Source organism: Protopterus annectens, chromosome 15.part0 (assembly GCF_019279795.1).
Source record: "Protopterus annectens isolate FY-2018-M chromosome 15.part0, PAN1.0, whole genome shotgun sequence".
Lineage (NCBI taxonomy): Eukaryota > Metazoa > Chordata > Ceratodontiformes > Protopteridae > Protopterus > Protopterus annectens.
This window is the reverse complement of record NC_056749.1, coordinates 229,167,555-229,188,169: the sequence shown is the minus strand read 5'-3', so window position 1 is coordinate 229,188,169 and position 20,615 is coordinate 229,167,555. Positions and strand designations below refer to the sequence as shown.

General features: G+C 42.2%; 1 protein-coding gene across 1 annotated transcript in view; it reads right to left on the bottom strand.

Moving 5' to 3' along the window:
* ATP7A (ATPase copper transporting alpha) overlaps window positions 1-20,615 on the bottom strand; it is a 2,674,176-nt gene that overhangs the window by 564,395 nt on the left and 2,089,166 nt on the right. Inside the window, exon 17 of the mRNA XM_044057744.1 lies at window positions 19,292-19,487. Within this exon, the coding sequence (XP_043913679.1) occupies window positions 19,292-19,487 (196 nt within the window). The remainder of the gene's footprint in view (window positions 1-19,291; window positions 19,488-20,615) is intronic.

The following is a 20,615-nucleotide window of genomic DNA, read 5'->3' as shown; positions in this document are numbered from 1 at the left end:
ATAAAACAGCTTTTCAATTGTACATAACGCAGTTCAAGCAAGTAAGACAGGGATGTGATGGCTGACAGGGGCTATGGTCCATGAATCCACTCCACTGCCCACAATAATCAGTGGCCATTGATGGGTATGGACTCACAATTCACATCACTGTCAATAAGCAAATTTAAATATAAACTGTGAACTAAAACAAACCATTAAACAAATTACTTAGTGAAACTTTGTTTCAAGAGCATGTACGAATTATGGACTTTTTTCATGGGCTGTGGACCGACACCACCCCCACCAAAGAACAGACCACACTGAATATCCACTGATCAAGGGTTTGAGCCTAGCTTCCCAGAACCCATTCCCACATCTCTGTCTGAATTCAGTACTTTTCAGTGCTCCTTTCCCCAAAGTAATTGTACTTTGAATAAATTACACTTACAAGCACACACATTACTTTACAGGGAATATTGCATGGTAATATTTCTCAATCCTACAGCTTTCTATCATGGCCTAAGGAAGACCACTGCCACCACTACAGATTAACTGACTAGAAAACCACTTTCTGTTTTACTCTTGACAAATAAGCCAAATAACTATGAACACAAAATTGTAATGTACAGCAGAGCAATCTGGCAAATCAGATGTGGTACCAGCAGCTAGACACTGTTAACAGAAAGAACCATCCTATCAGTTAATATGCACGTATGTAAATACATCAAATAATAAAACGATGCTTGCCAGTTCAACAGTCTCTGGAAAGAGGGTCTTTCTACCTGACTCCTGGACTGGTGTCTTGAAATAAGTCCACAGCGGAAGGCATAGCATTAACACCATTCTTTTACGGCTTTCTCACTTCAGTGAAACACAGTCTATTGTACTTTCTGGAAACATTCCATTAAGTAATGACTTGAAGAACCCACAGGAAAAGAAACTGAAGTTAATTACAGATTTAGAGCAAGTAGTCCAAATAACAAATTGACTGACCCTGAAGCCCTCCTACACACGGAGCACATTTATGTGTGCATTATTAAAGAAACCTGGTTTAAAAGTGCTAAATGTAACTCCTCTATACCAGGTTTTCGACCTAGTAGAAACTATGTTGGAGTACCCATATTTGTTAAAGATCACATTACCTCAAGAGAGAATCCCAGAGACATTCAAACTAAACTTAATGAGATTCAAGTCACTTGAAATGAAAGTAACTATCAGATCATTGCATGTTACAGGACTCCTCAATGACCCTTAAAAACCATGAACATTTCTTAAATATGTTGGATGAACTTCAAATATACAAAAATTATATCATCCTGAGTGAGTTTAATGACCCAACAATTAAATGGGAGACCTATACCTCAAGTGTAATCTTATGTTTAAATATTCTTAGATTTCAAACACAAACATTTCCCAGATCAAATGGCCAAAGAGACCACTAGAAGACAAAATGTTCTTGAACTGGTCCTTATAAATATAGCATCTATATGCACTCTCTGATTGGTACACGCTTCCCCAAACAAGGCTGACCATAATTTGGTAACCTTCTTCTGCAAAATTCCTAAACCAGCAAATGCAGACATCACAGTATTCAAAGACTTCACATATACAAACTTCCTACAATTCTAAGATGGATTCTCAAAGTTCAAGTATAACTGCAACCTCCAAAACATTCACACAGTTAGTAGTTCTGCAGATAAATTCTACACCCACCTAGAAAACTGTACAAATATGCCAGTCCGTCACAAAAGTAAACAAAATGGGAAGAACAGCAGCAAACCGGCCAGGTGGTCCACATGCATCAATAAACAGTACAATAAAAGAAGTTCATTAGAATATATAGCAAAACTAAAGACCCACAAATCAAGGTCAACATCAAAAGGTTATCCAAAATACTGTAAAATAGCATCAGGAAAACAAAGGCTCCTCACGAACACAGGCTGCCATTAGAAGCTACGGATAATTACAAATCCTTCTTTACTTATACCAGAAAATTACAAAACAACATGCAACAGTGCTCTGAAATTATTCACTATGGCTCTACCTACTCTGATCCAACAAACAAATTCAATGCAAATTAAACCCAAGAGACAGCTATACAAAACGCACATGCACCCAAGAATTTCAACCCACCTATCGTTACAAAAGAAGACTTATTAAAAGTACTTTCCAAACAAAAAAATACATCCTGTATGAGATCTGATAACACATCAGACTGCCTGTTGAACCACACTAAACATGCATTGGTAGACACAATTCTGCAAATAGTCAAAGAAGTGATAATGTTGGCAGATATAAAAGTCAGTGGTTTAAAACAATGTAGAAATGAAGAAGATAAATCCACAGACCACCAGGCTGAAAACGAAGCTCTTTTGTTTTAATAAAAGAACTTCGTTTTTAGGTTGGTGGTCTGTGGATTTATCTTCTACAATTCTACAAATACTGAACTTGACCTTATCCACTGTCTTTGGTTTGGCACACAGCAGCACCAGCAGCAGTAATGTTAATTCACAAGGACAGACCCACCATGGACCCCAGAAAATACAGAACCATCAGCCTGGCAAGCTTCATCTGCAAGGCCATGGAATCAGACTACGAGCCTCAGCTGCAAGGTTACGGAACTGGTCAAGCTGCAAGGTTATAAAACTGGTCATAACAGATCTATCAATAATGATACAAGAATTCTTATAAGACTTGACCCCCAACAATTTGAATTTGTTAAGGCAAGCCCACGACTCTGGGGAATTTTTCTGAGCTATGGACAGAGTTCATGTTGTCCAAACAGCATACCCTGACCTCATCAGGGCATCTGACACCATACCACACACCAACACTAACAACAAGCCACTCCAAATTGATCCCTATGTAGTTGGATGGATCGCTAATTGACTGAGGGACAGAACCCACACTGTGAGGATGACAGGCATGTCATCAAACAGCATGAAGTTTAACTAGTGGGGTACCACAATGATCAGTGCTAGGACCTCTGCTATTCAGCAAATACTTCTCTGATCTCCAAATCGAAAACAAGGAAAGTACTGTTGTGTAAAATCTTACTATAATGGCAGATGTCCTTCTCTTCACTGTCGCAGTATTCCTTATAATAGGGATCTCCTGCCAAGGGTGACTTGGCATCTGGCCAGTATACCAAAGCCTTTAGGTTGCTAAGGGTACACCCTATGTCACACACATGCTCCCAGCATACAGTGTAGGGCATAAAGGTGACATCCGGACATACCATCCTCAGAACTGAGAGCCCCAGTAGGAACGGCAAGGATAAGACAGGTAACAAGTACATCTAAAAGGAAAAAGAATCGGGGGGGGGAGGAAGGAAGGAGTGAATACTGCAACAGTAAAGAGAAGGACATCTACCATTATGGCAAGATTTTACACAATACTATGTCCTTCCACTTCAATGTTGCAGTAGTCCTTAGAACAGGGAGAACGTAAAAGCTCAAAAGGAAGAGTGGAAGGAAGAAGGACCAGCACAGCCCTCTAGGAACCCATGAAGAATGGCCCTAGTAAATCCAGCTCTAGCCCTGGATATTATACCCAACTTATAGTGCTTGATAAAAGCATGCACAGAAGTCCAGGTAGCTGCCTCAAGAATACAGTTAAGTATATAAACCCTTGAAAAAAAGCACCAGAAGAAGCTACAACCCTAGTACAATAAGCCTTAACAGAAGTAAGACAGGCTCTTGCCGTGAAAGTAACAAAAAAGTAATTCCTTTGATATCCAAGAGGCCATAGTTTGCCTGGTAACATCCAATCCTCAAGATCTAAGATGAAAGTAAAAAAAAGCTGATCAGATCTGAGAAAAACATTGGTCTTATCCAAATAAAATCTGAGTTGTCTAAGCACATTCAAAGTGTGCAAAACCCTCTCACTAGCACATTGCGAATAAGGGAAAAATTGGGCAAATGGATAGGCTGATTAAGAGACAACTCATTCACCACCTTGGGAATAAAAGAAGGATTAGTATGAAAATACACCTTTGTCCTTATGGAAAACTAAAAAAAGAGAAGCAACCATAAGGACTTGAAGCTCAGATACCTGTATGACAGAAGTAACGGCCAACAGAACAGTCTTCTAAGAACAATGCTGCAAGAAGTTAAAGCTGCAGGCTCAAAAGGAGCCAGGGTAAATGTCTCCAAAATGATATTAAGGTACAAGGAAGGAGAGACAGGCTTCCTGTGAGGTCTGATATGAAGGATGCCTTTAAGAAATTATTTAGCCTCAAATCTAGAGGCTAAAGGGGGTGCTGAAGGCAGACAGGCAAAAATAGCTGACAAGTGAGTCTTAAAAGAATATGCTAACCAGCATAGAGACAGATGTCCGATGAAGGCGGCACAGCTGAAGAATCAGACTTCGCTTTCTTGGCTGACAGCTGAACCTCAGAGCAGGAAGTTCTTTCCAATGCATTTTTGCCAAAAACTTAAGATGTTGGTTTTCTAAATATATAGCCAAAGAAGAAAGCCAACTATGCAGCGTCTTTGGGATGAAAGGCTGGCAAGAAGTACAGGATGTATGGTGGTGAGAAGCACCTAGGCAAAATAAACACTGCTTGTGATGGTCTTAATGAGGAATCTGTCTCCCACACCGGCAATTACCCTTTCTGGATGACATGAACCCCACAAGCAAGAAATAAAGGAAAAAAGATAAGAGCAAAACCCCAATGAGGCACTTATCTGAAAGATGGCTTGATAAACCAGCAAATGAAGTGAACGTTCAGACCATCAATTGAAGATGGCATTTGAACTGGGAGCAAAGAAGTTCTGAGGATGGTACATCTGGATGTCACTCTTATGCCCTATGCTGTATGCAGGGAGCAAAAATGTGACATATGGTATACCTTTAGCAACCCAAAGGTTTGGTATATTGGTCAGACATCAGGCTGTCATTGGCAGGGGATCTCTATTGTAAGGAACACTGCAAAAGTGAAATGGAAGGACATCATTGCATAATCAAGTTTGCATATGACTGTATATTGGTGTTATACTCAAATCTCCTTCTGATACACAGAAGTGACAAAGTAAACTTACATGTAATAGTTAGTGCTCGGAAAATGGGGTCAAATTAAATAAAAAAATGCAACACTACAGCATTTGGTAAACAAACCATTCTACCAGACTACAGTAAAGAAAACACTCCACAAAAAAACAAAGACATTGTGAGAGACCTTGGAACATAAATAGAAAGTTTAAGCTCCTTTGATCATCATGTTGTAATAGTGGTCAGGAAATCCTTCTTTCTGGCACAGCTGATCGCAAAGGGTATTTCCTACAGATCAAAAGAAGTCCTTAACCCCGTATATTCTACATTGATCAGGTCCACCATCAAACACAATGCTCTGTTTGGGACGTACTTTACTAAACGTATCAAACAGATGGAAATACCTCAAATATTCCTACAATAAATAATGGGCCTAAAAGAACTGAGCTACCAAGAGAGGTTGGAGGCTTTATTCCCCAATATTCAGTGGCCTATAGACTCCTTAGGGGTTATGTGTTCCTTACCTTCTAAGCCATTAGTGATCCATTTTATTATTCCACACATCAAACACCCAAGCAAACACTAGATATATGGATCTGAACCTTTTTCAGCAACTAAACAAATCAAGTGAAGAGACAGATTTGTCATACAGTGAATACCCCTTCTCTTGAGAATGCTTTATCTCCAGATCAAGTAATGTGACTCCATCTTCCTTTAAGAAGGAAAAAGAAAGAAGTATGGGTATTTATAAATTCAGTCATCCTACAACTAACCTATTGGTACAGCGGTAGCATTGTTGCCTCACAGCAAGCAGTTCTTCTGTTCGATTCTTGGCTGGAGTGCCTTCTGTGTGGGGTCTGCATGTCCTCCCCGTGGTCGAGTGGCCTCCAAAAGACATGTATGAATGGGTGTGCCTTTGCTGAAGGTTGGGCGTCGGGTTGGCCACTCGGCACCATAAAAATCTACTGCCAATCATTAGCAGACAGGAGTTCCGCTGTGGCGACCTCTAACCGGGAAAAGCTGAAAAGACAAAGTACAGCTGTGTACCTACCATAAGTGTAGATGTTCGAGTGTATTCACTGTTGCAGTCATTACTATTGGGTTATCCTGCTGGCAGGCTACCCGCAGTCGGCCAGAATTCCAAAGTCTAGGTCCGGCGTCGGTTGCTTTGCCTCTTCCCTGACGTCAGTGCGCCAGAGGTATAAAAGATGCAGCCAACGCCATTTTCTTCAGTTTTTCTTGCCCCAGATGTCAGGTGCCCCTAAATGGGAAGGCTGGAAGAATATGCCAATAAAAATACATGCTCAAAAATAACATGTCCTTCATCTACAAGCAAATACACCAAAAAGGTTGTATAGGATAGAGAAGTGCAGATAAGGCCCAGCAAAGAAAAGGGGGATGGTGGGTGGGTAACCTGGACTGCAACAGTGAATACACTCGAACATCTACATTTATGGTAGGTACACAAATGTACTATGTTCATCATGTTTCACTGTTGCAGTCATTACTCTTGGGTTGAATCCCAAAGCTGAGGAAGGGTGGCTTGGCTAAATAAGATTAGGAGAGGCTATGAGACCCTGAAGAACTGCAGTGGTGAAGCCTGCTCTGGACTTAAAGAGGTAAGTGGTAGTGCTTTGTGAAGGTGTGCACTGAACTCCAAGTTGCAGCCTTTAAGATATCTTTGGTTGGTACTCCTCTGAGGAAGGCTGCTGAAGTGGCTACTGCACTGGTGGAATGAGACCTAACGTCCTTAGGCACTGATTTGCCATGTTGAAAATAGCAGAAATGGATGCAATGGCATAGTCTGTTTTGAGATAGCCTTTCCTTGTGAACCTGCAGCATATGACACTAAAAGTTGCTCAGTCTTTCTGAAAGCTTTAGTTCTGTCCAAGTAGAATCTTAACTGCCTGTGTATGTCCAAAGTATGCAGAATTTTCTCACCCTTGTTCTGTGGATTAGGATAAAAGGTTGGCAAGTGAATGGTTTGGTTGAGGGCCACACTGTACACCACCTTAGGCATAAAAGTAGGGTTCGTCCTCAGAGAAACCCTGTCTGGATGAAAAATGATAAAAGGTTCCACAGCCATGAGTGCTTGTAACTCTGAGACTCACCTTGCAGAGGTTATTGCTAGGAGCAGAGCTGTTTTCCAGGATAAGAATTTTATATTTGCTGTTGATGCTGGCTCAAAAGGAGGTAGTTTGAGTTTTTCCAAAACATAATTGAGGTCCCAGGCCAGAATTGGCGCTCTCCTTGGAGGCCTAATGTTTTTGGCCCCTCTGAGGTACTGCCTTATTAAAGGATGAGAAAAGATACGTGGTTCCGTATTGTAATGGGCTGAAACGGCAGAGGCATGAATCTTAATAGATGAGAAGGAAAGGCCTATGTTTAGCATCTCAGTTAGGTATTGTAAAATCTGAGGGATATTTGGTACACACATGTCTATGCCTTGATACTGGTACTGGGCCTCCTGGCCTCCAAGATAACATACATAACAGCTTTTGAAAGAAGAGTGTTCTGAATGGCTACATTATCCGCCATGCTGCCAGATTTAAGGTCCTGAGTTGGCTGTGCAGGATCTGTTTTGTTGGGTCAGCAAGTGAGAAGTTTGAGGCAGTATCCATGCTGGACCTTGAAACAAGCTCTTCAGGATTGGGTACCAGTGTCACCGTGGCCAGTCTGGTGCAAACAGTATCATTTTTGGCTTCTCTTGTCTGACCTTTAGGAGTACCCAGGGAAGGAGAGGCAGTGGGGGAAAGGCATATACTGTTAGATTTTTCCAGCTGAAGGATAGGGCGTTCACTTTCCATGCTTGCTTGTGATAAATCCTTGTGCAAAATCTCTGCAATTGGCAGTTGTGAGGGGAGGCAAATAGATCTATGTCTTTGTCTGGGCATCCCCATTTCCTTATTATCATACTGAAGACTTGTGGATCCAGTTTCCATTCGTGGGGATCCATGAGGTTTCTGCTTAGTTAAATCTGCCAGAGTATTTGTTTTTCCTGGCAGGAATTGTGCTTGCAGGTGAACTTGAAAAGCCAATGCTGTGTCCCATAAGGTCATTGCTTGTCTGCAGAGGGGGTAGGAATGTGTACCTCCCTGTTTGTTTATGTACCACATGACCGTAGTGTTGCCTGTCTTTATCAGTAACTGTCCTGGATGAAGTAGGTCCTTGAAAGTTGTCAGGGCATTTTGAACAGCTAGCATCTCTTTTTGATTGATGTGAAGATGCGTCTGGTTTGCAGGCCATGTGCCCTGAATACATTTTCCTGCCATATGGGCCCCCCAGGCATAATCTGATGCATCCGTTGTCAGTGTCTGTCTGGCTGGGGGTAAACTGAATGGCAGACCCTTGTTGTGGTGACAGGCTTCTGCCCACCATCGAAACTCCTGTTGTAGGCAGGGAATGAGTGCAATTACTGTCTCCAGGCTGTGGCAATGTTGAGTCCAAACACTTTTTAGATACCATTGTAGTTTCCTCATATGCAGTCTGGCATATGGAATTAGTAGAATGCAGGATGCCATGAAACCCAAGGCCTGCAGGATTTTCCTTGCAGATAAGTGGGTTTTTGTTGCCAAATTCTTGAAGTAAGTATTCAGTTGCTTTTGTTTGTCTGGCGTGAGATAAGCCATCTGGGCAGTTGTATTTAGGCTTGCACCCAGGGATATTATCTCTTGAGAGGGCACTAGTTTTGATTTCTTTTCGTTTACTGTGTACCCTTGGCCAATTAGTAATCTTTTTACAAACACCAGATGCTTTAGTAGAAAGTACAGTTTTGTACCTACCATAAATGTAGATGTCCGATAGGTATGCATCTGCAGTCATAACATATGGGTTGTCCTGCCTCAGGCAGCCCTTCGGTCGGTCGGATTCCAAAGTCTGGGTCTGGCCTCGGCTGATGTCGCACTTTCCCCGACGTCATAGCTACTGGGGTATAAAGGCATCAGCCGACACCATTTTCCTCAGTGTTTCTTGCCCCAGATGCCAGGTGCCCTCTAGGAAGGCTAAATTTGGATAAATATTGAATGTTCCAAACAGCAGCAAAAAATATATATATACATATATACAAACAAACAAACAAATACACCATGACAGATTCCCCCAGCTAGCTGAAAGAGGGGTAAGCACCCTAGGAATACCACAAAGGGGAAGGAGGGTGGGTAATCCTGACTGCAGATGCATACCTATCGGACATCTACATTTATGGTAGGTACAAAACTGTACTATGTCCTTCAAGGATGCATCTGCAGTCATAACATATAGGTAGAATACCATAGCCAAACTGGGGGAGGAGGTACTAAGATAAGGATGGTGTAGTTAAGATCCCCTGTAAAACTGCAGTTGCAAAGCCTGCTCGGGATCTGGAGTATAAAGGTAGATTATAATGCTTGGCAAATGTATGCACGGAGCTCCAAGTAGCAGCTTCTAAAATGTCCTTGGTAGCCACTCCTCCTAGGAAAGCTGTAGTGGTGGCTGCGGCCCTTGTGGAATGAGGCCTGATATGTTCAGGAGCTGTCTTTCCATGAAAAGAGTAGCAAAAGCGAATGCAATTTCCTATCCATTTTGAAATTGTCTGCTTGGAAATTGCTTTTCCTTGCACCCCAGTTGCATAGGCTACAAAAAGTTGGTCAGTTTTTCTGCTAGTTTTAGTTCTGTCCAGATAGTAGCGTAGTTGTCTGTGTATATCCAAGGTGTGCAAGAGTTTCTCTCCTTTGTTCTGTGGGTTAGGGAAGAACGTAGGCAAATGAATGGCTTGGTTCAAGGATACCCTGGATACCACCTTTGGCATGAAAGTTGGATTGGTTCTCAGAGACACTCTATCCTGGTGAAAAATAATGAAAGGCTGCACTGCCATTAATGCCTGTAGCTCGGATACTCTTCTTGCTGAAGTGATTGCCAGAAGGAAAGCAGTTTTCCAAGATACAAACTGTAAGTCTGCTGAAGCTGCTAGTTCAAAAGGAGGTAGTGTCAATTTTTCCAGCACAAAATTGAGATCCCATGCAGGTAGAGGGGGTTTCCTTGGAGGTTTAACATTTTTGATCCCTCTCAGAAATTGTCTGAGTAGAGGGTGAGAGAAGAGAGGCGGATCCATGTTGTATTCTGCTGAAATTGCTGAAGCATGAATCTTAATGGAAGAGTAAGACAGGCCATTGTGGAGCAATTCTGCTAAGTATTCTAGGATGTGTGCTAGGTTTGCCACTGTAACATCTGTGCCCTTTGATGTGCTCCAAATGAGGAATCTCCTCCATTTAGCAGAGTATGCTTTCCTGGTGGAGGGTCTGCGAGACTCCAGGATAATGTCCTTGACCCTCTGAGATAAGAAAGTTTGGTTTGGTCTTAAGCAATTTTCCAGGCAGTTAGTTGCAGAGTTTTCAAGCTTGGATGCAGGGTCTTGAAATTGTTCTGCGTTAGAAGAAGAGGCCATAGGGTTAGAGGCCATGAGTTCGCCTGAGACATGTTTTTCAGTAGCGGATACCAGTGTTGTCTTGGCCAGTCCGGAGCTATTAGTATCACCTTTGGCTGTTCCTCCCTGATCTTCAGAAGAACCTTGTACATCAATGGGAGAGGTGGGAATGCATACACTATTAGGGCATTCCAGCTGAAAGAGAGAGAGTCCACCCTCCAGGCTTGTGGGTGGTATGTCCTTGAGCAGAATTTCTTCAGTTGGTGGTTGAGAGGGGAGGCGAACAGGTCTATCTCTGGCAATCCCCATTTCTTTGTTATGAGTTTGAAGATGTCTGGATGCAGCATCCATTCGTGAGCATCCGTGGTAGTCCTGCTTAAGCTGTCTGCTAGTGAATTCTCTTTTCCTGGTACAAATATGGCCTGCAGCTGGATATTGAGATTCAGGCCTATGTTCCACAGATCCATTGCCATCCGGCATAGAGGGTAGGAATGCGTGCCTCCCTGTTTGTTTATGTACCACATGACCATGGTGTTGTCTGTCCTTATCAGCAGATGTCCTTGCTGGAGAAATGGTTTGAATGCCTCGATTGCATGCTTCACTGCCAGCATCTCCTTTTGGTTTATGTGCAAGTTTAGCTGTCCTTGAGACCATAGGCCTTGGATACATTTGTCCTCCATGTGTGCTCCCCATCCTAGGTCTGAGGCGTCCGTGGTGATGGTCTGCCTTGGTTTTGGTTTCGTGAAAGGCAACCCTCTGTTGGACTGGCAGGCCTGAGCCCACCACAGGAATTCCTTTTGAAGGCATGGAATGATTGGTATCATGGTTTCTAGACTGTGTCTGTGTTGAGACCATACATTCCTTAGGTACCATTGTAATTTTCTCATATGCAGCCTGGCATGTGGGATCAAGATTATGCAGGATGCCATGAAACCCAGGGCTTGCAGGACTTTCCTTGCAGTAAGCTGAGTTTGTCTTGTCAAAGTCATGAAATAATCTGGAAGTTGTTTTTGTTTTCTTCTGTGAGAAAAGCCATCTGAGTTATTGTGTCCAGATCTGCACCCAAAAAGTTATCCTTTGGGATGGCACTAGTCTTGACTTTTGGATGTTGACTGTGTATCCCAAGGCCTGTAGCAGGTGTATGACATAGGCCAAATCCTTTATCAATTTTGTCTTGTTGTCCACTTGTATTAGGCAGTCATCCAGGTATGGGTAGATTTGAATTCCCTGAAGTCTGCAATGTGCAATTACTGATGCCAGGCATTTCGTGAATACTCTGGGCAGTAGATAAGCCAAAGGGCAATGCTGAGAATTGATAATGCTCTGATCCTGCAAGAAATCTGAGGTGTCTTCTGCAATCTGGTCAGATAGGGACGTGCAGGTATGCCTCCTTGAGATCTAGAGTCACCAGCCAAGACTCCTTGCCCAACATGGGAAGAAGTTGCTGTAGGGTCAGCATTTTGAATTTTGGTACAATGAGAAATGTGTTCAGTGCGGACAAGTCGAGAATAGGCCTCCATTGGTTTTCTTTTCTTGGTACAAGGAATAGTCTGGAGTAAAATCCTTGGCCTTGTTCCATAGATGGTACTCTTTCTATCGCTTTCATCTGAAGTAAATTTTTGATTTGTCTTAAAGCCTCTGGCTTCTGATTTGGTGGTAGGTTTGGCAGTCCGCTCTTTTTTGGTGTGGAAGTGAAACCTGTATCCTTTGTCTATTGTTTGCAATGTCCATGTGTCCTTTGTAATGCAATGCCAGTTTTTTGAGAATAAAGCCAGCTTTCCGCCCAAGGGAGCTTCCAGTTGTTCCCTGGCAGGCGGAATCGGAGTCAAGTCATTGTGTCTGTCCTGTGCTAGTGGTTGTAGTTGCAGCTGTGGCAGTACTCATCTGGTTGGCAGGCTGCCACTGACGGCCCCTATAGGCACCTTTGGATTGACCTCTGCCTCGAGGGTGTCTATTTCTGCCTCTCTGTGCTCTGGAGGTGTCTGGAAAGGACCAATTCTTGGAAGGCTAGTTTCTGCAGAACCTCGGAGGTTGGACCTGTAGAAATTCCTTTACTGTTTGTACAGATTTAGCTTTTTCTTCCACCTTCTTTAGAATCTCCTGTGCAGGGGAGCCAAATAAACTTTGTTTCTCCATTGGAGCATCTAGGAGCTTAGCCTTGACATGGTCTGGCAGGGATTGCTCTTTTAGCCAAGCATGCCTACGAATTACTGCCCCAGTCATAGCTGATCTAAATGAAGCCTCCAGTGCATCATAGCCACATTTTAAGAAATGATTACTGACCTGCTGAGAGTTGTGTACCAAATCCTGAAGGGATTTACGGTCTAAAGGTTCAGTAGAAGAAAGCTTCTTATTCAGCTGATCTAACAAATATTCCTGGTACTGTATCATATGGAATTGACAGTTTAAAGCCCTGGCAGAAAGAGTAGCAGATGTATAAACCTTTTTACCCCATCTCTCTAATGCTCTAGGCGGCTCTGTCAGAGGGTAGGGATTTTTGGCAGTGGCAGCTGCAACACCTTTTGGGCCCTGTGAAATAGTTTCTGGATCTGCAGCATGGGCTTTATACAGGTGGAAGTGAGAATCCGGGACCCTGTAATATCTGTCAGGTTTGGCAGGGCCGGAGGAAGAGAATCAGGTGCAGAACTAACATCATTATACACATCATCAATTACAGTTAGCACTGGTGGTATGGCTAAGGGCCTATGCTGGGGCAAATGTAAAAAAGTCCTTAGCCTTTTCTCGAATCAGAAAAATCCTGACCCCGCCATTGAAAGTGTTCCCTCATAGAGTGCAAGGTCTCCCCAAAGGAAAATTCTTCAGGAGGGGAGGCAGAAGGATAGAATCTTCAGCATCTGAATCCTCGAAGGAGAATAGGCCCCTTCTTGATGGTCTGACAAATCAGATCCATCCGTGGAGTAATCAGAGGAGACAGGTTCAGAGGGTTCAGTCCTAGGCCTTTTGTCTGGTGGTGGTTGGGAGGCCCTGTCTGGGTGAGGTTGGGAGCCCCTAATCAAGGATATCAGGTCCTCAGCAAGACTGAGAATCTGAGAACTTGAGGAAGGCCTCTGAGAAGTAGATTTGGCAGGTAAAGCTTTTGAAAGTTTGGCAGCTTTAGCCCTGGAGAAGTCCTTAATAGACATAGAAGCTGGGGGCCTAGCTGCCCCATGTGCAGGTGTAGATATGTCCAATGGAATGGTGTCGGACAAATCTTGAGCGCTAGCTTCGGTAGGGATTTCTGAAGCCGACTCGGCCGGGGCCTCAGTGGCCTCGGTTGTCGGTGGTAAGGTTTCTGTCGTAGGAAGAACCGAGGGCTCGGTTTCAGCCGAAACGAGACACTCGCGGTAGGCCTAGCCGTGGTTTCAGCCGAAACCGCAGGCCGCGAGTGTCGGTCCTTTTCCCTGCGTTTTTTGGCCAAATGCGAAGTCAGAGTCTCCGACGGCATTTTATATGCAAAAGCGGAACCGAAAAATTCTTCTGCAAACTCCGACCGACGTCTAAGAGTCCGTCGGTTGAAGGAGGCACAGGCTAAACAAGCTGATACGTCGTGGTCTGGGCCTAAGCAGGAAGGCAGTAAGAATGGAAATCCTTATGAGGTATTTGTTTCCCACAAGTTAAACAATTATTTACTTTGTCTGACATCGGCTGAGGCAAGAAAGAGTCCCCAACGGGGTACTTAGCTTTTTTCGAAGTATTCGGTAGCTGAAATCTCTGGATCTGACCGACCGGCACTTGCGAACAGCTTCTGCTTCGGGCACCGCGCGGCAAGAAAGACTGAGGAAAATGGCGCCGGCTGATGCCTTTATACCCCAGTAGCTATGACGTCGGGGAAAGTGCGACATCAGCCGAGGCCAGACCCAGACTTTGGAATCCGGCCGACCGAAGGGCTGCCTGAGGCAGGACAACCCATATGTTATGACTGCAGATGCATCCTTGAAGGACATTGTCTTTGTTCTCTGCTTGAATTAGACAGTCATCCAAGTAGGGGTATATTTGGATTCCTTTTTGTCTGCAAAACGCAAAACGCAATTACTGGTGCCAGGCCTTTTGTGAAGACCCTGGGTGCAGTAGATAAGCCAAAGGGCAGTGCAGAGAATTAGTAGTGCATTGAGCCAGCTATGAATCTGAGGTATCTTCTGCAAGATTGTCTGATTGGGACATGCAGATATGCCTCTTTTAGGTCCAAAGTTACAAGCCAAGCTTTCTTGCCCAGCATGGGCAGTAGCTGCTGTAGAGTCAACATCTTGTATTTTGGAACTTCCAGAAACATATTTAGTATAGACAGGTCCAGTATTGGTCTCCAGGTTTTGTCCTTCCTGGGTACTAGGAAAAGTCTGGAGTAAAATCCTTGCCCCTGTTCTTGTTGTGGTACATGCTGAATGGCCCTCATATCCATGAGGGCTGTAATTTGTTTTTGTGCCTCTACCTATTGATTGTGTGGCAGGTCTGGCATAACTTTTGACCTTGGGAGAGTGTGAAAATGGAACCTGTAGCCTTGGGACACTATATTCAGGACCCATTTGTCTTGGGTAATTCTTTGCCGATTTGATGTAAAAAGTGCTATTTTTCCCCCTAAGGGGGCTGCCAAAAGAAAAGTGCTTGGATCTGGTAGAGGAAAGTCACTGGGACGGTTTCCTGAAAGGTTGTGACTTGTCTTCTCCACTTTTGGAGGTAGGAGCACCCCACTGTTTAGGCCTATAAGAGCCTTGGGGCTGAGATCTGCCTCTGGGATGCCTGTATCTGCCTCTTAGTGGTCTGTCTGATGCTGGAAATGACCAATTTTTAGAAGGCCAGTTTCTGCTAAACCTGGGTGGCTGTACCTGTAAGAAATCCTTGACTGTCTGCATGGATTTTGCTTTATCCTTTATCAACACTTCTTCTGCTTTAGTACCAAACAAAGTATCATGCAGTAATGGTGCATCTAATAATTTTGCTTTAACATGATCAGGCAGATTTTGTTACTTTAACCAAGCATGCCTTCTAATAACAGAACCTGTAACAGCAGCCCTGCAAGAGGCCTCCAGAGAATCATAACCACATTGCAAAGTATGCTTTCCCACTTGTTCAGCTGCATGCAATAAATCCTGCAATTCCTTGTTCTCTGAACATTCAGTATTTGTCAACATTTTCTGTTGAAGCAGTGACATTAAATATTGCTGATATTTAAGCATTTGAAACTGACAATTTAAAGCCCTTACGGCCAGGATTGCAGAAGTGTAGACTTTTTTCCCCCATCTGTCTAGAGACCTGGAATCCTGTAAGAGGGGACAGGGTTTTTTTGCAGTGGAAGCTTTAACCCCCTTGGGACCCTGAGATATAGTTTCTGGGTCAGCTGCGGGGTTTTATACAGGAATTTATGAGAATCCGGGACCCTGTAGTATCTGTCTGGCTTAACAGGTGCAGGGGGGTAAAGAGTCTGGGGACAGGCCGGACTCTGAAAATACATTATCTACAATGTCTAGAACAGGTGAAATAGCAAGGGGTCTGTGCTGAGGAAGTAGCAGAAAATCACTGAGCCTTTTCTTAGATTCAGAATAATCTTGTCTCTCCCAGTGGAAATGTTCCCTCATGGTATGCAGGGTTTCCCCAAAGGAATAATCCTCAGGAGGAGAGGCTGAAGGAATGGATTCTTCCGCATCAGAATCCTCATAGGGAAGCATGGAGTAATCCTGTTCAGAAGAGGAATCAGAGGAAATAGAAACCTGATCAGAAGAATCATACTCTGTCTCTTGCCTAGGCCTCTTATCAGGAGGGGGATGGGAGCCCCTGATCAAAGTAATTAGGTCTTCGGCCATTTTAAGCATCTGTTTTTTAGGCATGGATGTCTGGGTAGGAGAATGCTGTACTTGTTTCTTTGTCTTTAGTGCTGCTTTAGTCTTTGTCTTTGATGCTGAAGATGGCTTAATATATAGTTGTGTAGCTCTGAAGACACCCTCAAAAGCCGATGCCTGCTCAGCGGCTCCGGACCCATCTGAGGGTATGATTTCCGAGTGTCCAATACCTTGAGTATCCAGAGGCCCAGTTGGCTCCACATGGGAGTCGGAAGCGGCCTGTGGCTCTGAGGTAGCGGGCGCCAGGGGCTGCGAAAGCACCTCACTGAGAACCGGCGAACCGGTGACTGGCCTAGCAGAGGCTTCGTCGTCGGTTTTGGACCTCGGATGCCTATCTTTTTCCTTGTCCTTGAGTTTTTTGCAAACTCCGGTTGTCGGTTGATATGACGTCATTATATAATTAAATCTTCAGCTAAAGTAATGGAATGCAAAATTGAACCGACGCTTGACAGTGCGTTGGTTAAATCTAGCACAAAGCTGACAACTAGCAATGTTATGATCAGGGCCTAGGCAAGGAATACAGTAAGAGTGAAAATCCTTATGAGGTATTTGCTTCCCACAAGAAATACAATTGTTAACTTTTTCTGACATCGGTCTGGAGCAAGAAAAAAGTTTCCCCAATGGGATACTTAGCTTTAATGAAGATTTCGGTTCTGAAATTCGTATTTGAAAATCTCAGTAGTCGGCCGACCGGCACTTGCGAACTGCTTTTGCTTCGGGCACCGCGCGGCAAGAAAGACTGAAGAAAATGGCATCGGCTGCATCTTTTATACCCCTGGCACACTGACGTCAGGGAAGAGGCGACAGCAACCGATGCCGGACCTAGACTTTGGAATTCTGGCCGACTGCAGGTAGCCTGCCAGCAGGATAACCCAAGAGTAATGACTGCAACAGTGAAACACGATGAACATCTATGACTAGCCTACTGTTCCTTGAAAAAGGAGGTAAGATCTAAAGGTGGATAGTGGCATGACATAAATGGCCACATAGCCCAGCTGCCTTGTATATTCTATGATTCTACAATATAGCTTTATTTATTTATTTCACATTTGTTAACCAGGTTGGTCCAGCTGAGTTACAAAAAAAAACAGTTTCAGTGGAGACCCAAGGAGAAAAGCTCCAATAACGTCTAAAGCAATAAAAAGTAAAAAGAAGCATTATACATAAGATAAAACATAGTACAAACTGAAATGCCAGTATACAGAACAAATTAAAGTTGTCAAATAAGAAAGTGTGAGTACTAAAAATATAAACATATAAACAGTTTGGTCACAGTGCTGAAAAGTTAGCATATTCTAATATTTACAAGAATAAGAAGTAATGCCAAGACACTTCCTAAGTAGAGGTTATAAAATGTGAACAGACAGAGGAATACAGGATGTTAAGTGGAGTGACTGCAGTGACAGATCTTGGAGTTAAGCAGGTGATCTTTTAGTGTCTTTTTAAAGTTGTTGGCATGAGTTATACTTCTGATAGATAATGGGAGTCTGTTCCAGTTATGACAGACAGAGTGTTTATAAAGGTTTTTGCCTATATTTTACAGGGTTTATAGGTCAGTAGTAAGAGTTGGCTGGAACTAGGAAGAGGATGATTGGGGGTACGTTAGACGTTTGTATTTCCCAGAAGCACACAGATGCAAGAACAGTTACAACACTCATATAAGAAACACACTTTGTTTACCTTTTAAACTTCAGTACACCACATATAATCCCAACTGAGTGGATTTTTCAAACCTTATATACTTTCAGATATTTCAGATAAACACAGGTCTTAATACAGGCTTGTTATCACTTATGCACAGTTCACATTCTACAGCCCTATTGATTCAACCCTAAATAAAAACACTTCATAAGGTTTATGTGCAGCTCTCTCAAATTTGTTAAGTCTGACAAAAAAAAAAAATAACAGTGGCAAATTTATATATAAACATCACGAGAAAAATAAGAGATTCTGAAAAGGTTATGGAAGGTATTCAGCTGTCATATAAGGAAATTAAGGCATTGGGAATAGAGGCAGTCATTAGGGACTGAGATAATTTACAAGTGGAAAAGGATATAGTGAAAAGATCAGGACATTTTCAGCATGTCTTCTGGAAATAAACTACAGACAATCAGGTCATCATTGTTACGGTGCTGTATTTGGCAGGAGATGGTTTACTAGTATAGAGTCTGAAGTTTTGGGGTAATATTATAAAGGGGAGGTGTTACATATAAAGGAGGAGGGGATGGGAAGTCTTTGGAAGGCCAAGCTAATAGTTTTACTTTGTTGTGTGCTTTTTTTGTTCTCTAAATTGAAAGAATCACCCACACTTTGTTTAGGTGATGGATGACTGCACAGGGCTTAATGGGAAACAATGTGTGAGAATGGAAAAAGATTGGGCAATTCTGTGGAAACTAAGAAAGTGAGGGATGAATAGAGTCCAGTTTTCTAAATACCCCAAGAATGCAGTAAGAAATTGCACCAATATGTCTTTACCAGCCAGGGTGAAAAATCTATTGGAGAATATTTAAAAATGTTCAAGTGAGAGGCTAGCTTGAGTTAAAAAAAAAAAGAGAGAGAGAAGAAACTGGCATGACATTTTGTACCATTTGATTGACAAGAAATTACTGGTAAAAGCAGAAATTATACACAAAGTACTCCGTGAAAGAGTGTTCAAGTATAGATCTTCAGGAAGAGGTGTCATGGAAAAAAGCTCATCTTCCCAATAAACTCTATTAATTTTATTATAACTAATATCTACATTGTACCCTGATCAGTTGTACACTTTTGGAAACAAGGTATATTAAGACTGATAATTCAATAGGCAAAATTAAAATTAGAAAGTAAATTTTCCCCCGTGTTGTCATTACATGACCACTTCGCTATTAAGTATTTCACACACACACACACACTTTCCATATATTTTTTTAAATGTATCAAGACATGCTTACTATATTACAGTGAGATGATCACGCTTTTCAGAAATATTATTGCCACAAAATAAACAAACAAATGAAAAAAACAAAAGCAGAGAAATGTCATAGCTAAGAAAACAATGAAGACAAACATAATTCACATTCATAACATAATTCAAAATTCATTAACTCACCTGGAAGCTCAGAATTTATAATTAAGGGGTGAAACATTTCCACAGACTGGCCGTCTATTTGTACCAGGACATTATCTACATCCATCTTATTGCTTTTATTTAGCAGTGGCTCAATGTTCTTGACTTTACATCGAATACCACATCCTGGTACAGCCTGGAAGTCAGCACAGGTTCCAAGCACTTCCACAGCCAATTCCTAGTGGGAAAAAAATATAAATGAAGGACAGATTCTGAACGTTTGCAAAAAGAACTTCAGCTAACTTTCAAGCAGATGAACAGAAGAAAGAGCCAACACCTTGGAGGATTCAAACAAAACAAACTTTATTCCAACTGAAACTAGACCGGTTTCAGCAACAAGGCTTTCGTCAGTAGTACATTAAGCCATAATGGTGGATTCAAGTCTTATATACTGTCATAAAAAAGTCATATGACATCACTTCCTGTGTATATAAAAGAAATATATAAACAAAACACCATGTCATCTGGAATATTAAAGTAAGACTAAAAATATATAGACAGATTGAGATCTGACAAAATAATAGTTATGCAGATATGTATCAAAAACATGAATCACTAGACATTTTATATAAAAAATAATGAAGAAACTTATCAAATATGGTGCATCTGAATACAGATGTATCTGTGATCCAATGGTATATTACAGAAAGTTAAATGTTGATACATAATCCCGCATATACTGTAAATTCAGAAATTAAATTATAATTTGTCATTTAATCCCGGTGGGAAAAGACCACCAAGTTTAATAATCCATCTTTTTTCTTTAGCATTTAAAATTTCATGCCAGCCCGTTTTGAATGTTCGATTTCCCTTGATATGATCAATAATAACAAAAGAAAATTTGGCTGTCTGATGCTTGATGGAATGTCTGTAGAGTGCATTAGTCAATCTCTTATTTCTAATATCACCCAGATGTTCCGAAATCCTAATACGAAACTGTCTGGATGTTTGGCCAATGTAAAATACCTGGCATATACATGTTGCAAGATATATTATCCAGTCTGAGCTACAGTTGCCAAAGAACTGAATATCATATATTTGCCTGGTGTTTTTGCTAGTGAAACTGGTTGTTTTGAAAATGTGACTACAAAAACTGCAATGTTCACATGAGTAGATGCCTGTAAGTTTATCACCAGTGAGTGTCCTTTGTGTAAATTGTTCCTGCGTGTCTCTGGTTCTTTTATAATGAGAAAATAATGAACCAAGTGTTTTGCCTTTTCTATAGGAGAAGTAACAACGTTCTCCCAAATAATCAGACAAAAGGGGATGAGAATAGAGTATGTTCCAATGGTTATTGATGATGTTA